General features: G+C 44.6%; 1 protein-coding gene across 3 annotated transcripts in view; it reads left to right on the forward strand.

Moving 5' to 3' along the window:
* Positions 1 to 17,182, forward strand: part of CENPI (centromere protein I) — a 39,651-nt gene extending 22,469 nt beyond the window's left edge. For all 3 annotated transcript variants that reach the window (XM_069985737.1, XM_069985735.1, XM_069985738.1), the window contains 7 exons: positions 559 to 644; positions 1,678 to 1,810; positions 10,071 to 10,195; positions 10,272 to 10,320; positions 10,422 to 10,655; positions 13,395 to 13,436; positions 15,961 to 17,182. In XM_069985737.1, the coding sequence (XP_069841838.1) occupies positions 559 to 644; positions 1,678 to 1,810; positions 10,071 to 10,195; positions 10,272 to 10,320; positions 10,422 to 10,655; positions 13,395 to 13,436; positions 15,961 to 16,089 (798 nt within the window). In that variant the 3' untranslated portion in view covers positions 16,090 to 17,182. The remainder of the gene's footprint in view (positions 1 to 558; positions 645 to 1,677; positions 1,811 to 10,070; positions 10,196 to 10,271; positions 10,321 to 10,421; positions 10,656 to 13,394; positions 13,437 to 15,960) is intronic.
* The last annotated feature ends 698 nt before the right edge of the window (positions 17,183 to 17,880 follow it).

Consider the following 17,880-nt stretch of genomic DNA (forward strand, 5'->3'; position numbering starts at 1 on the left):
ACTGGGAAAAAGTTTTTCATGGCACTTGTCCTTTAATGCACTTGGGCTTTTGGCAGCTCAGACAAGCGCTAGAGGTTAGAAGCCCAGAGAACTATGCACGCACTGAGCATGGTTTTCAGAGTGCTTGTACAAGATTTCATCTAAGGGGAGTAGTTGAAAGTGAAGCATAGTTAATGTCAAACAAGGAACTGGAGGTGGATAGAAATGATGACGGGGTGTTGCAGGTAAGCGCTGAGATTTAGGTAGCTGGGCTTATGTGTCCAGGAGGACCCCCCCCCTAAACTTTAGGAGCTCATTTCCATATTAATAAAAATAGTTCTATCTCAACACTAAAGGGTTCAATCTATAAAAGCAAGGTATGCATGCAATCAGACTGAGAAGCCCTATACAAAAATGCACTTAGTTTAACCATCTAAAATTCTGCTTTAAGGGTGACCAGTTAAATTTATGTTCTAGGTACATATGTCTTAGTAGCCCACTAGTTGTGGGCTTGTAATTGCATTGTTCTCAACAGTGTGTGAAGACAGATTTGATGTGTTAACATATATTTTCCCGCAGATTAATGTGATAAAGACCCTGAAGGAACTCTTGCTAAACTGGTTGGTGAAACATTCTGTATGCCCAGACCACAAAAGTGCAAACAAGTAAGAGATACCCACTCCTGCCCACCCCACCCTTTTATTTTTGTTTTTGTTTTTTTCAAATAGCCTAAACCTATATAGTAGCTTTTCAGCTAATCTGTCTTTTTACTATTAAGAATGTAGCGTAGTAGTAGTGTACCTGTCACGAAGGCTGCTGACCTGATTGGCGGTCAATTCTTCTCTGTGGCCTTAAATTTGTCTTATTGGATACAAACATACAGTGATGGTAATACGTGTGACCCCCATTGACCAGAATCCATGGATACCAAAGATTCTGGCCGCAGAAAATAATTCAACGCTCAGTAGGTCAGCGGACTTTGTGACAGGTACATTTTAACTAAAGACACAATACCCAGATACCCTCAGGCACTTGACCTAGCGTACAAAAACTAGATTGACATAATTAGATTAACTGTAGTTGTTTGTGCCTCCTTTCTCTTTAAAGAAAGAGATTTCATTAGTAATGTTGGCAGCATTAGGAAATCATTTCAGTTGGGAAATGGGAATCAATATTACAAGGGATGGTAGGGGTAACTTTGTCACTTTGGGCTGATTTTTCTGCACAGTGTCACTATTGTAGGAAATAAAGTGATTTGCACTTTTGTCTGTGGTCAAATCAACTTATGATTATGTATCTGTCATATGATGTGTTGAAACAATAACTACTTATACCTACTATGTGCTTCAGTCAGGAGGGGGTTAAAAATAGTGCTATGATAATATTGGCAGGTTCATACTTAGTGTGTTAACAGAGAAATGTTTTTGAGAGTCCATTTACAGATGCAGTATCTGCTACAGATTTGATGTCACAGATTCTATGATGCGCTAACTATATTATGGGGCACCTCATCAAATCTGCAGCAGATCCTTTCAATGGACCCTAAAAGTGTTTTTGCATGGTATTTTGAACTTCTTTTTTTTTTTTTTTTTCTCCCTCCCTCCAATGTTGAGTTTACTTTAAATTCTATTTATTTTTTGTCTATAAAGCTGTAATAATATAAATCTCTGCATATTTAGACTTTGTGTTTTGTGACAGGAACGAGACCATGTCAGGCTTGATGACTTCTGTTGATGATCTGATCGAGTTCACGGGCCGTTTGTGTACTTTGGGTATCCAGTTACATAATAGTCCACTACTTCTACACATTATTCTAGACTTCTATAGATTGGTAAGAGTACTATTGTTAAACATGTGAAAGCGTTCTGGACTTTTATATTAATAGAATTTAAATAATGGCACTTGTGGGACACTTTCAGTAACTTCGGCTTTTTTGACCAAGCGCTGGGATAAAGCAAAGGTGCACGCTTCTTCTAGCCTTTTGGCAGTGTACATTTGCAAAACATCTGTTACTAAGTTGTATATTACTGAGCACCTCCGTTTTTTGCATCATTGCATCATTTCTCTGAAGAAAGTTAGGGATTTTATCAAATCCCTGAACCCTTTCAGGGGAATGATGAAATGAGTGAGTTGCCGGAGCATTGCTTACCCTATTGGGCCAATCGTCTGTAGTGTTACTCACGTTGGAAGGGGAAGCGGCTGTCGGTGACAGTATAGCATGTTGCGTTGTTTGTGGAATGGAATCTGCTGGGGCCCATTCAAGTGACCTTTTGTAAAATCTGGCACACGTGATATGTGTGGCAATACCGTAGGAGAAGGATACAGGTCGAAATTCTGCGCTGTTTATCCTGAAAGGCAGAGAGCGTTAAAGATCGAAGGTAAAATGCCGCGAAACACCTAAAAGGATTGGCTGAAAAAAAAATGAAAGATTCTTTGAAGAAATGTAAAGACTAGTGATGAGCGAACATGCTCCCAGCTTGGTACTCCTTCGAGTATTGGGGTACTCGTTGTTTGGACGAGCATCTTGTGATACTCGGGAAAATCTCATCATCCGTTTCCTGTAAGTTTAGGTGCAGGAGACTCTTTGGTACATCCTGCGATCACGTGGGACCCATCCATGTCAATAGCAGCGTTTAGTTGGCCAGATCAGATGACCCTGCCATATTAAAATCTCGTCCGCCGAGGCTCGGCTCACATGCATGCTGGAAGAGATTAGGGACAGAGCTGCTGCTGGTCAGGGAGAGCGTTAGGGAGGGAATTAGCGTTCCAGTAGGCAGGGAATACTAGCAAAACAACCAAAGAGCCCTTGTAAGGGCTTCAAATAGTTTTTTAAATTGTATTACTACAGATTGCTGGCTGGGACTTGCAGTGTAGCTACCACAATTTCAGGATCACACTGTGGTGATCGGCTGCTGGCATAAAGGGGACATTAGGTGTTGCATACAGACCCCTAAGAAGTGCTCAGTACTATTTTATTGGGACCTCTACTAGATTTTCTGATTTCTATATTTCTTACACAAGGCATATCTAAGTTCACTACTGCTTGTTCAGTGTAAAGGGGGTGTCACAGAGTGTGTATAGGTGCAACCACCAACAGATTGTATCCCACAGCCCCCTAAAAACTAGTGGGCCTTCTACTATATTTTCTTATTTCTGTATTTCTTACACAAGGCATATCTAAGCTCCATACTGTGCAGTGTCCATAAAATGGTAAACCCCAGGGGTAAGGGTCGAGAGTGTGGGGTTCCAAGCGATGCAGTTGGCTGAGGCCGTGGTTCAGGGCAGGGTGACACAGCAGCACCTGTTGAGGAGGGAGCAGTGGCACACCGCAGACGTTCACTCCCTAGCTGCTTCTCGCAACTTACGGGGTCTCAGGGTACACCACTTCCACGCAGTCCACCCACGCTACCCAAGGGAGTGGAACCCTTGCTCCAGCAGCTCAGCCTCCTTCCCCACAGCCTGGCCCCTCCAGGGAAAGAAGGGATTCAGATCCACCACCACCATGCTCCCAGGAACTCTTTTCTGGACCCTTCCCTGAGTCTGAGCAACCGGAGCAGTCGATCTGTCCCGATGCCCAAACTATGCAGCTCACGCAGTCAGTGGGTGATGAGAGTGGAGACTTGCAAGCGGGGTTGGAAGAGATGTCTGATTATGACAATGAGACCCGGTTGTCAGACAGTGAGGTTGTTGTCATGGATGTAACTCAAAGTGGGGTGCAGAGTGAGAAATTGGAGGAAGAGCTGGTGGATGAGGACGAGGTGACTGACCCGAGCTGGGTGGATAAGCCTAGTGAAGAAAGTGCTTCTGAGGGGGAGGCAAGTTCACCCGCAGGATCGGTTGGAAGAGGGGTGGGCAGAGGGAGAAGCAGGGGCAGAGTGAATTAATCAGCAACTGTTTTACAGAGTCAAACTCCCATGGCCAGGCCTAGATGTTCCCAAGTGTGGATGACCGACGGACTGTAGTTTGCCACGCAAGGATCAGCAGGGGAGCCACCACTACCAGCATGCGCAGGCATATGAGTGCTAAACACCCCACTCAGTGGAACCAAGGCCGTTCAGTCAGTGCAAGTCGCACCCCTGCTCCTTCCCCTTTGTCACATGCTGGCTCTGGCAGTCCCCCTGCCCAGGCCCCAGGCACGAGCGCCTCCCGCCCTACACACACACCTTCACCTCCACTGTTCAACTGTCCCTGCAGCAGACCTTTGAACGGAAGCTCAAATACGCTGCCAGTCACCCTCACACACAAGCCTTAAATGTGCACATAGGCAAACTGAGCCTTAAGATGCTGCCCTATTGGCTGGTAGAGACAGAGGCTTTTAGGAAACTCATGGCGGTGGCTGTCCCTCGGTACCCTGTCCCCAGCTGCCACTACTTTTCTTGGTGTGCCGTCCCAGCCCTACACCAGCACGTGACGCATAACAACATCCGTGCCCTGACCAACGCAGTCAGTGACCAGGTCCACCTAACCACGGACAGGTGGACAAGTGCTGGCGGCCAGGGACACTAAATCTCCCTGACGGCACATTGGGTCAACTTGGTGGAGGCTGGGACAGAGTCTGACCCTGGTTCCGGTCATGTGCTGCCCACACAGAGGATTGCGGGGCCTACCTCGGTTGCGGTCTCTCATGAGTTGTACACCTTTCTTCTCTTCTTCCTCCTCCTCTCTATTACCCTCCACAAGCACGTCGCCTCCATTTCGTAGCGCTAGCTGCATCAGCACTGCGGTGTGCAAGTGCCAACAGGCGGTGTTAAAACTGCTCAGCTTAGGCGACAAGAGGCACACTGCCCAGGAGCTGTTGCAGGGCATCACAGCGCAGACAGATCTTTGACTCGCGCCCAGAGGTGTAGCCAGTTCTTCTTCCTGCACCAGGGGCAAAGATTCAGTTTAGCGCCCCAACCCCCCCCCCACACACACACACGCCCAATCCCCAACACCCCAAATACAAACTCCTCAGCATTACGAGCTGTAACTGCACACTGGGAGCACAGAGAGGAGGTGCAGGGAGCTGGAGAGCAGGAACAGACCCAGGCTGCAGAGGGCCCCAGTGTATAACTAACCTAATTGTACCACCACCCTCCTGCTTTAACCTCTTAAGGACTGAGCCAATTTACGTTTTTGCGTTTTTGTTTTTTCCTCATTGTGTTTAAAAGGCCATAGCAGTTGCATTTTTCCACCTAGAGCCCTTATTTTTTGCGTCACTAATTGTACTTTGCAATGACAGGCTGAATTCTTGCATAAAGTACACTGCGAAACCAGAAAAAAATTCAATGTGTGGTGAAATTGAACAAAAAAAACGCATTTTGTTTATTTGGGGGGTATTTGTTTTTACGCCATTCGCCCTGGGGTAAAACTGACTTGTTATGCATGTTCCTCAAGTTACGATTAAAACGATATATAACATGTATAACTTTTATATTATGTGATGGCCTGTAAAAAATTCAAACCATTGTTAACAAATATATGCTCCTTAAAATCGCTCTATTCCCATGCTTATAGCGCTTTTATCCTTTGGTCTATGGGGCTGTGTGAGGTTTCATTTTTTGCGCCATGATGTTTACGTTATATCGGTACCTTGATTGCGCATATACGACTTTTTGATCGCTTTTTATTACATTTTTTCTGGATTTGATGCGACCAAAAATGCGCAATTTTGCACATTGGAATTTTTTGCACTTACACAGTTTACCGTGCGAGATCAGGAATGGGATAAATTAATAGTTTGGGCGATTACGCAGGCGGCAATAGCAAACATGTTTGTTTATTTTTATTTATAACATGGGGAAAGGGGGGTGATTCAAACTTTTATTAGGGGAGGGGGCTTTTTATTAACAACACTTTTTTTTTTTTACATTTGGGGACTTCTAGTATATGCACTCTGATCTCTCATTGATCTATGCTGTAGCATAGATCGATGAGATAGGCACTTGATTGCTTGATAGCCGAAAACAACCAAGTGCTGAGCCGGGATCAGCGCCACAACATCCCGAGGGGGAATCTCTGCCACTAGACACCAGGGACGGCTGCATACAAGTGATCGGATGCAGCTGTCAACTTTACTCAATTAGCGGGCACGCGGCATCATCAGCTACTCAGCCGAGATTGTCTGAGCATAACTGTGTTCAGCGAATCGCGGCTGAGCAGCTGATGACGCCGCAGAGGGGGAGCCGGCATGAGGGACGGTCAAGCGGTTTTGCCGCCCGCCCAAAGATGACATCATTGTCATAAGATGGCGGACGGGGGTTGACACGAATCAAGTGAGTATAGAGCACTACACTTCCGGGTCTAGCGTGGGGGGGGGGGGGGGAAACACGAGGAAGGGGGCCATTCACTAACATAACATACATTACAAAGTTGTATAATGGTTCTCTGTGTGCTCACTGCCATGCTGTGTCTGGCCTAATTTTTGGGACGCTCACTGGCTATTGCTTTTACCTTGGTCACTCTGTTTTCACCGCCATGCTGTGTCAGGCCAAATTTTGGGGTGGTTCATATGCTACCTCTGTTTTAACCAGGCTGTTGCCCAGAATTTGGTATAATGGTGCGATTAGGCCGCCTCAGAGGCATCCATACATGCTCCCCTGCTGTTTCCTGTCCATTTCCATGGTGTTTCCATCATTTTCTGAGGTTGACAGGTTTTCACACGACCTTTCCTCTACCGAACTTGGGTCCCCTGCAAAAATGCTCCAGTTTCCCATTGACTTCAATGGGGTTTGTTACTCGAAACGAGCACTCGAGTATCGGGAAATATTTGTCTCGAGTAACGAGCACCCGAGCATTTTAGTACTCGCTCATCACTAGTAAAGACGTGTCTGTGGATTCCACAGTTTTGGTGTATGTACCTAAGGTTGATAGAGGCCCATTAAATGGAAGTACCATTGAAAAGTAAGGTACTCTTCAACTCTAGACACCAAAAATCAACAACGTGTTTTAATTTTAAAGGAAAAAAATGAATGAACGTGATTTATTAATTGCATTCGGTAAAAATATCAGCTTAACTACCGATTTCCTTTGTTAGTTTCGAATACATCTCGTTTCAACGACTATTGTTGTATTACTTGATAAAATAAACAAAGAGCCGGGCGACTCCTGACTCATTTCATTATTTCCCCAAATGGGGTCAGGGATTTGATCAAATCCCTGACTGACTTCAGGGAAATGATGTAATGGTGTGGACATTTCATCATTTCCCGGGATTTGATCAAATACCCAGATTCTATCATTTCCCTGCAACTATTGCCACTTGTAGTATCTTTATGTCCATTGAAAGCTATCATTGGATATATGATGGTAATTAAATATATCCTCACTTCCTTCACTAAGTAGGTCATGATTTCCTGGGATTTGATAAAATCCCTGATTCTATGATTTCCGTGCAACACATGGAACCTCTCCAAAGCAGCACCCTGATGCAGCGGTTGTAGGTTCAGCGGTGAGAGCCACAAAGCAGTCTGCTCTGCCATATCGGATCGCTTCCCCTTTTAACCGCTCTGTCTGGTTAGCTTGCCAGCTAGGGTCAGTCACCTCATCGTCCACCACCTTCTCTTCAAAATCCTCACTCTGGTTGTCCCCCTGACTTTCTGTCCTTACAACAGCCTCACTCACCGACAACCGTCTCTCATCATCCATCCATCAATCTATCCCTAGTTGCTGGTCCCCATCCTTCAGGTGCCTCCTAAAGCATTACTTACTAATCAGGGAAGGAACCTGAGAACAGTTTCTCGGAGTATCCCAGTTCAGAATCACTCATTTTCTTGGAGTGGCCCAGTTGGGTGGAAGGAGGAGGATCAGAGGGAGGAGTGACAGGTCCAGTCCCTTGGCACGTGAGACTGGACAGTGTGGGAAAACTAATTTAATGTATTATCCGCCATCCACGTCGTCACCCGCTCGCACTGCTATGGATCATATAGTGCTGTACCACCCGTCCTTGTTAACTGGAAGAGGAGGCCGGGACCATCATCAGTATGGCTACGTCCTCGCTCCTTACCGCTAGTCTTATCCATGTTGTACATAAGTACAGTAAGTAACTATTTCTTACAACGTACTACAAGAACACAAACTTTATTATAGTGCTTGAAAAGCACTATATTGTAATCCGTATTCTTCTTCTTCTTCCGTTTCTTCTTCCAGCCATTTTTCTGCGCGTAATACAGCCCGAACCGCTTTGCGCACAGACTCCGTTCAAACTGCGTTTCAAAGCCCTCGGCGGTGTGTGGTGTGCTATCTATTTTTCGTTTCGATCGGATTTGTCGTTTTTAAAAAATTTACGTTTAAAGACCCCAAATTTCCCATAGAAAATAATGGCCCATTGCAAATGATGGCCACACTCTAACCGCTGACAGCCAATCACAGCACATATGCAAATAGCTGAAATATAGCAGCCAATAGGAACTGTAAGGTCTCGTCATGCATTGTATCACACCATCCACAGTCACATGTCCACTATTGGCCAACAGAAGATGTAATATATGGAAGGTCCTTAACGATTTTGTTTCCCTGACATGAGTAAGATTGTCATGGTAACCGAGCAATGATCTTTACCATTATAAGTAGCAGAGGTCAGTCAGTAAAATAGCAGAGCTGAGGCAGCCATGTAGCAGGTACGGGATCTAAGCTGCTCTTAAAAGGACAGTACCCAAGCCGCTATTAAAGGAACGGTACCAAAGTCGCTCTTAAAGGGACCCAAGCCGCTCTAAATGGGTCCCTTTAAGAGCGAACGAAGTACCTGTAAGAGCGACCCGGGTCCCTTTAAGAGCGACCTGGGTCCCTTTAAGAGCGATATGGGTCCCTTTAAGAGTGATCTGGGTCCCTTTAAAGGAAATATTTAGCTCTTAAAGAGACCCGTTTCGCTCGAACTGAGTCCCTTTAAGAGTGAAATATGTCCCTTTAAAAGCGACCTGGGTCCCTTTAAGAGCGAAATATGTCCCTTTAAGAGATAAATCGGTCCCTTTAAGAGCGACCTTGGTCCCTTTAAGAGCGAAATATGTCCCTTTAAGGGCAAAATGGGTCCCTTTAAGAGCGACCTGGGTCCCTTTAAAGAGCGACCTGGGTCCCTTTAAAGAGCGACCTGGGTCCCTTTAAAGAGCGACCTGGGTCCCTTTAAGAGCGACCTGGGTCCCTTTAAAGAGCGACCTGGGTCCCTTTTAAAGAGCGACCTGGGTCCCTTTTAAAGAGCGACCTGGGTCCCTTTAAAGAGCGACCTGGGTCCCTTTAAAGAGTGACCTGGGTCCCTTTAAGGGACCCAGGTCGCTCTTAAAGGGATCCATGTAGCTCTTAAAGGGACTGGACCCAAGTCACTCTTAAAGGGACCCAAGTCACTCTTATAGGGACGGGAGCCATGTCGCTCTTATAGGGACGGGATCCAAGTTTCTCTTAAAGTGAAGTCACTGGTAAAGGGGCGCTCTTTTCAAGCACTATTTTCCTGGAAATGCAAATCTAGTTTTATACTACTGTGTATAGTTGCTGGTCACCAGTTCCAGTATACCATATAATAGTGTTATATTGTATGTCAGATGTTCTGGGGGTTTTTCTGTATCACACAGGGACATTACTAGTCCTGAAAAGTGCTTTTGGCTACTGGCCTGTCTAACTAATAAAGCTATTCCCAAGCTCTGTCTCTCCTCTGCCCACTCTCCCTACCTACTAAATACTAAGTCTCAAGCCTTTTCTTCTGTTAGTCAACAGGTACTCGACTTCATGTAGCTACTGCAGCCTACCTGAATCACACAGCAGTGCTTGTCAGGTCTCTGTTCCCAAACGTTATGTAATAGAGTGATGTATGCTGAGGTTGGGGATATATAGTTTTCTTCGACTTGATGCTGTATTTCCTGAGAGCTAGGCAGGAAAATGTGTTTAAAAAAAAAAAAAAAAAAAAAAAAAAAAGCAAAAAAAACTTTTCACAGCACATTTATGGTGTAATGGTATCTACAAGTCGACGGCCACTTTATAGTCCAATAATTTAAATAATTTCAGTTATAGTAATGAAAGATTAAAATCATTATATATATATATATATATATATATATATATATATATATATATATATATATATATATATATATATAAATAAATTTTTTTTTATTTTTTTTTTACAGGTCTCTGATGTATATGTACGTTTTCATTTGCCCCTGATTGTCTTTCCACCTCCTGCAGTCTTTTATGCAGCTCTTCTTTGTACAGACTCTTTTAACCTTAACCAGCTCTGCTACATCATGTATAGGTAGGTGATCAGAATCTGCTTCTTATATTATGCCATTTATATTGCAGAATAAATAATTTTCTGTATGAACTTGCAGATACAGGGATAACCTCTTGACCACAAAAAAGGATGAGCAGCTTAAAAAGGTAAGCTATAATAAAGCGTGAAATGCAGTTAATATTACAAGTGTTTGAATTCAAACAATAATACCCTATTTTTCCTGTGTTTCCAATCTGCCTGTATATAGAGTCAAGTCCTTTTAAATATAAGCAGCCAGACGTTTCAACTGTATAACCAGTACTTGACCGCCATGGTGGGATGCCTTTGGACATCTCAAGCCTTTACATATGACAACCATCCCCAGGGTATCAGGATTGCGCCAGAACTACTTGAAAAGGCCGGAGTTCCAGCATACAAGAAGACTTTCAATCTGGTGTTTCATCCGGCATTACTGAGCTTTGCTGTCAACTTTCTAAGAGATGTAAGCAAATTTAGAAGCGTTTTAATACTTTGTTAACATTGGAAATGCAGTCTCAAATTACCAAATTATGCTCATCTCTTTCTTTACTGTTTTATTTTAAATAAACTTAAAGAAGATAATAAGGTTGAAAAAGACACAGGTCCATCAACTACAACTTATATAGTTCAGGCTTAAGGGGACAAACACACTTGGCGGATCCGCAGCGAGACCTCTCGCTGCGTATTTGCAGTGAGACTCGCTGCAGATCCCGGCCCTATTGTTTCAATGTTAGACAAAATCGATTTTGTCCCCAGCCCGCTCCGTTAACCCCCCGGCCGCCAGAGCATATACTTTACCTGATCCCGGCTCCGGCTTGCTTCGGCGGTTCCCGGAGTCTTCAGCAAGCCGGAGACTGGATCAGGTGTATGCTCGCTCCAGTAACCGCCCGCAACCACTCCCCCCCCCCCCCCCCCCCCCCCCCCCCGGAGCGCCGATCGCTTCACGCAGCCCCGGCAGTCTTATCGCAGCCCCGATCGCTCCCCGCAGCCCCGGCAGTCTTATCACAGACCCGATCGCTCCCCTGCAGACCCGGCCGCCCGCAGATTGGGGCTGCTGGGGGGGCGATCGGGGCTGGGGGAGGGCCGGACGGGGCTGTGGGGGGCGATAGGGGCTGCGATAACACTGCCGAGGCTGCGGGGAGCGATCGGGGCTGCGGGGGGGGGGAGGGGGTCTGAATAGGCGGCCGGGGCTGCGGGGGGGGGGGGGTCTGATCAGGCGGCCGGGGCTGCGGGCGGGCACTGGAGTGAGTGTATACTGTACCTGATCCCGGCTCCAGCTTGCTGGAGACTCCGGAAACCGGGATCAGGTAAAGTATATGCTCCGGCGGCCAGGGGGGGTTAACGGGGCGGGCTGGGGACAAAATGTACATCCCTGCTGCGATTTTGTCTAACATTGAAACAATAGGGCCGGGATCCGCAGCGAGGTCTCGCTGCGGATCCAGCAAGTGTGTTTGTCCCCTAAAGGGGAAGTCCAGGCAGAATAATTTTAAGATCTGTTATTGCCCAACAATAGTTATGAAAATTACTAATAGGCACCTATTATAGGAAAGGCACCTATAGTGTATTTTCCCTGCACTTACTACAGCATGGCGTGTTCAGGTCTCTGTAAAGCGGTGGGACAGACTGGAGCAGCAGGAGTCGGCAGTTTGTGACGTGACATCACCAACTTTACAGAGACCTGAACAGTCCATGCTGTAGTAAGTGCAGGGAAAATACACTATAGGTGCATTTCCCATAAGTGTCTATTAGTAGTTTTCATAACTTTTGTTGGGCAATAATATATCTTAAAATTATTTTGCCTGGACTTCCCCTTTTAACCAGGACTATTAAACCTGAATAGACAACACCCCCATCCCTTCCTAAAATGCTTTAAAAAATTTAAAGGGGCCCTTTTTCCTTAGCTACAAAAAAGATTTGTAGGCTGCAGGGGCCACAAACAATCGCTGGTCAGAGAGAGTAACGTCAATTTGCAATGCCTTTACATGGCACAACAAATCGTGCAGTCCTATTAATATATCTGTGCTTTACGATGACAAGCTGTGTATACCTACAATCCACACTGCTTGTTATCTACCAGCTCTCCTGTCCTGCCCCACCTCCTCCAGCTGTCACTCAGGACTAGAGAACCGGATCACACTACTTGTGACATGAAAACTGACAGCACAGATGTACTCATATGTGCTGTCAGTTTACCTTTATCGTTATAGGCCTTACATAATCCTGTTTACACAGAAAATGTGTGGCGGATAACTATAAAGTTTAAAACATGTTCTAAAGACCCGATCAGCCGAGGATTGGGCGTTTGCTCTGTCCTCAGTTTATTGCTGTCAGTTTTATACGGGCTGATTATTGGCCATAGGAGCATTTTTAGCAATGCTCCTGGCCGATAATAGTCCTCATTTAATAGGCCCTTTAGCCTTACTGCTATGCCATGCTATAGTGCTTGAAAGTGCACTGGACTGAACAAGCTGGCACTGTGCTGGGCGATGCTTTACAGTTCATTACTATAGAAGGCTTGTGGAGAGGGAAGGGGTCAATGTTGTAAATGTTTACAAATGGTGCACTTGCTTGTCTGTGCTGCTTACAGTTGTGGGATATTAGGGGGAGCAACTGATTTGGCTTATCTGTGCTGTTCCATGTTGTCAGATTGACAGCTGTGAATAGCAGTGCATGTTGCCCTCCTACCAACATGACAGGCAGGACTTGTATTGGCATTCTCGGCGGCCAGGTTGTTAGATAGCCGACATCTATTGCCCTTCTAGGCTGTTGCAAGCTGTCAACTTAGAAATCTGACAGCCAAGAACATTAGACAAGCCAATCGACTGCTCACCTCGGCCTAGGAATGAATTAAGGAGATGGGACAAAGGGGCGCAGCTGAAAAACCAAACCCATTTGTTCACATCTTCAGGGTGATTACTAACCCAACCACGGGTGGCAGCAGACACAAAAGAACTATACAACTTTTAGCGTGGTTTTCATGGCCTGGGATCACTAGAAAGGATTTAATTTTACAATGAATATAATTTGGCAATCTATGTAGCATTCTAACTGCTTTTATTTGAGCAACAAATTTATTCTGTGGAATATCCCTTTGTGTGTACATCTGGCATAGAAAAAGCTTGAAAAATCAAAGTTAGTCGGCCAGTATAAATATCATATACAAGAATTACTAACATTTCTTTCCATTTATATTTCCTCCTAGAGATACTCTGAAGACAAAATGTTTGAACTCAGTCTCTTGAAGGTAACATTTATGGTATTCACTAACTTATGTATGACAGCCACCAGTTGTCACCTAATCTAGTGATAGATTCACTACTACTGTTTAATGCTGTACACATAGACTAGTCTATCATAGTGGCTCACTGTTTAGTTAGGTTTACTTTACCCCACAGTTTTGGCACAATGTCACATGCAAGCCACACTCTGCTAATCCATGCCACCTTGTTGAGTGAGGCTCAAAGGTACCGAGGAGACACACAAAATTTAGTATAAAGTATGTGTGCCATTTTTTTCACAAATTAAAGAAGTCTGGCAAAAAAATTTTATTAAAGTATTGTATTGCCCCCCAAAAGCTATAAAAATCACCAATATACACTTATTACGGGAAATGCTTATAAAGTGTTTTTTTTTCCCTGCACTTAATACATCAAGGCTTCACTTCCTTTATTAAATGATGATGTTACGACTCGACTACCAGAGCTGTGCGGGCTGTGACTGCTGGAGAGGATGATGGCAGGGGGACACTGAGGGACACAGGGCACTGGAGGTACACTGAGCATCTCTCTGCCATTATCCTCTCCAGCAGCCACAGCCCGCACAGCTCTGGTAGTCGGGTCGTGACATCACCATTTTATCCAGGAAGTGACATCACCATTTTATCCGGGAAATGAAGCCTTGATGCAGTAGTAAGTGCAGGGAAAAAAACACTTGATGTACATTTCCCATAATAAGTGTATATTAGTGATTTGTATAACTTCTTTGGGGGGGCAATAGAATACTTTTAATACAAATTTTTGCTGGACTTCTCCTTTAAAGGGAACCAATCACGCCGATAATCCATCTTAAGATAAGGAAACGTGCTGGCACATCACCCAGCACGTTTCCTAAACATCCCCCTGTAACCTCCGTGCCCCCCTCCATCAGTCAGTAATCTTACTTTGAAGAAGTCCCGCGCTGTATGTAAATTTCTGGCAAGTAGTCAGGGTGGGTGGATTTAGTCAAGGTGGGCAGAATCAGTCAGAGGTCCTGGGCGTCTGTAATGGCTGTAATCACGCCCAGAGGGGCGTGCTTGAGGTCTGCCTTCCATCCACGTTACCCGGAGGCTTACGTTTCACGTCGGCGGCGCGCTGACATCCGCACGCAGCGCCGTCATCTTCCGGAGTCCGCGCATGCGCAGTACGTCGGCGTCGTCTCCTGTCATACTGCGCATGCGCAGTACGTTGGCGTCGTCTCCTGTCGTACTGCGCATGCGCGGACTACAGAAGACGTCTGCGCTGCGAGCGGATGATGTCAGCGCGCCGACGACGTGAAGCGCAAGCCGCCGGGTCACATGGATGGAAGGCAGACCTCAAGAATGCCCCTCTGGACGTGATTACTGCCATTACAGACGCCCAGGACCTGTGATTCTGCCCACCTTGACTAAATCCGCCCACCCTGACTACTTGCCAGAAATTTACATACAGCGCGGGACTTCTTCAAAGTAAGATTACTGACTGATGGAGGGGGGCACGGAGGTTACTGGGGGATGTTTAGGAAACGCGCTGGGTGATGTGCCAGCACGTTTCCTTATCTTAAGATGCATTTTCGGTGTGATTGGTTCCCTTTAACTCTTAATTGTTTTGTGATCTAGTCTTTTATAATGGGCTTTTCAAACCCTCTCTGTTCTCCACTGCAAACTTGTACAAAAGTCTTCCCTATGAGAATAATTTTATAATCCAACAACACTTGCATTTCTTTCAAGATATACCTCCATTTTTCCCTACACTTCTGCTACCATTTTAGATAACTTGCACCCACCAGCTACTGAATGTTAACATGATATGAACAGCAAGAATTTCGAGTTCACAAGCAAACACTCTGTTGCAGTTTCTCCCAATATAATTTTAACAAACTGGTTTGCTCTTATTGCCCAATACTGTGCCTTCTGTAACAGCTATACTCTCTTCACTGTGTGCTTTTCTGCAATGAGATCCATATAACAGCCATACTCCCTTCACTGTTATATGGATCTCATTGCAGAAAGGCATACAGACACACTGTACCTAGAAATCCCTCACCAAATCCAATATGATCTCTTGTATAGATTCAAATGCATGAAAGTAATTGCACCATCACCACGAACCAAAAAGCATGATTTGTAGGAAAAAGTAGTGGAGTGATTTCCCTCATCTAACGTAATAGCATTGTACATGGCATACTGGTTAATGCATTTATATATCATTGCACAATATCATTTAACAGCTGTAAAGATAATTTGAGACACAATGATTTCAGATTAGCCAATTATTATTTATATAAACAAATCCTATTGTTTTGTGATCCTTTGTTTTATTACTGCATCGCACGCTTTGTTGAATGTATTTGATAACTTTATAACTTACCAGTTGGATGTGTAAAATGATAAAACCTGCTGTGTACAACAAAAAGATGTTGATTTTATTACTTTTACGTAGTGGGTCATATTAGATATGTGAAATAACGTTTGGCACATTATTTTTTTTTTTTTTTTACATTTCATGACGTGTCCCATTACATGTATCACACAGGGTCGGTCCTGGGATGCATATATTGAATTTCTGTACAGTGAAGGAATGACTGATCTTAAGATGTTCATAGAGAATAGTGTAAATCGTGTGAGCTCCAAGAAGAAAGAAGAGCAAGAACTTCAGTCCTAGTTGAATGCTTGCCTTATATACAAGTACAGTATTTGAGAGTGGGACAATTTTGCACTAATGAACCTGTCAATTACAACAACTGTGTATATATATTTAAGGGTCAGTTTACACTGTGCTTAGGCTCTATATTGCCTGTATGCCTATGTATACTACAGTGGGCCCATACCTTTTTGCTGGTAGAATGGTAATTGTTTAGGCTGGGTTCATAACATGTTCAGGTTCTCCAATTGCTTATCAGTCTTTATTATTGCACAGTTTAAACCAGGTTTCCTACAATAGACATTTGACATATTAATTGGATATGCTATAAATGTTTCATTGTAAGCGTCAAGATGGGACATGGCCATACATGCATAGTCATTGTAGTTAGAGAGATATGGAGAGCAGTAAGCTTGCTCCTTTGAAACCATATGCCAGAAGGTCTATTGTGAGGAGCTCTATTTAAAAGTTTTTTGGGATATTTTAAAATGTTGTTGTGTTTTTTTTTTTTTTTGTTTTTTTTTATATATATATATTGCTGCCCTTGCATAGGACTTGACCAACACCCTATTCATACCTAACCACGCTCCAAGGTGTCCTCCTATGTCGGATTTTGGTCTCCTGCTGAAAGCTCCAGCAGCTACTTCCGAGATGGACTTGTCTCAGTAGTGACAGCTCACTCGGCCAATCAATGAAGTGGGACAGAGATTGGATGAGCAAGCTGTCACTGCCGAGACAAGTCAGGATGCCAAGGGAGCCTGGTTAGGAAAGAATAGAATGTTTTTTTATGGCAGTAATATGTATAAAATTTTAAATGGCTGGAGTTCCTATTTAGGGTCCATTAACTTGTACAGGATCTGCACCAGATTTAATACTGTAGTTATTAATATGACTAAATGCTGGAACAGAAAAACTGAGACATTAAAGCGGCACTATCAGCAGGTTCTTCCTAGAAAACCTGCTGATATGCTGCAGTAGCTGTGTCCCTCAGTAGTATATAGCCATTAGTTTCACCCCTCTCCTTCCCCGCATTGCTTCAAAAATCGCTAAATGCTCTTATGCAAATTACTTGCTTAAGAGCATTTAGGGCGTTGCTCGGGGACCCCCTCACCCCCATCCCGCCCACTATGCATATTCGTATACGCATAGTGGGCTCTATACACGGTGGCTGCTCAGGAAAGCAGTCCCCTCAGAGACAGGCTGCTTCCCGCGCATGAGTGAATCCCCCCAGGCCCCCGCCGGCCCAGGGGGATTCCTGCATGCGCGGGAAGCAGCCTATCTCCGACAGGACTGCTTTCCTGCACAGCCACCGTGTATAGAGCCCACTATGCGTATATGAATATGCATAGTGGGAGGGGGCAGGCTGGGCGTGGTGATGCTCTTCGGGGCCGAGCAACGCCCTAAATGCTTTTAAGCAAGTAATTTGCATAAGAGCAGTCAGCAGTCATGAGATCAGTGGTGACATCAGAGGAGAGAGCCTGGTGATGTAGCTGTAAATTTAACTCTTTGTTGTTCTGTTTTGGTGCCTCATCTCCCTCTCTCCATAGGAAAACTATGAAGAATGCCGGAGAGCTTCAAACTGCTTTTTCATTACAAAAATTCATTTTTCGGCTAATAAACCCAATTACAACGTTTTAACATTTTAACGACAGTAACGTTTTAAGGGGTATTACACTCAAACATATTTTTTCATATGTTGCTGCTCATGGTGAGACTAACAATTTATTCCATGCTTGTTTTATTATCTATTCAGTCTCCTTCTGAGTTCTGAGCTGCTGCTTTCTGCAGATGACCGTGTCTGTCTCCTTCCCC

The sequence above is a fragment of the Dendropsophus ebraccatus genome, chromosome 10 (assembly GCF_027789765.1).
Source record: "Dendropsophus ebraccatus isolate aDenEbr1 chromosome 10, aDenEbr1.pat, whole genome shotgun sequence".
NCBI lineage: Eukaryota > Metazoa > Chordata > Amphibia > Anura > Hylidae > Dendropsophus > Dendropsophus ebraccatus.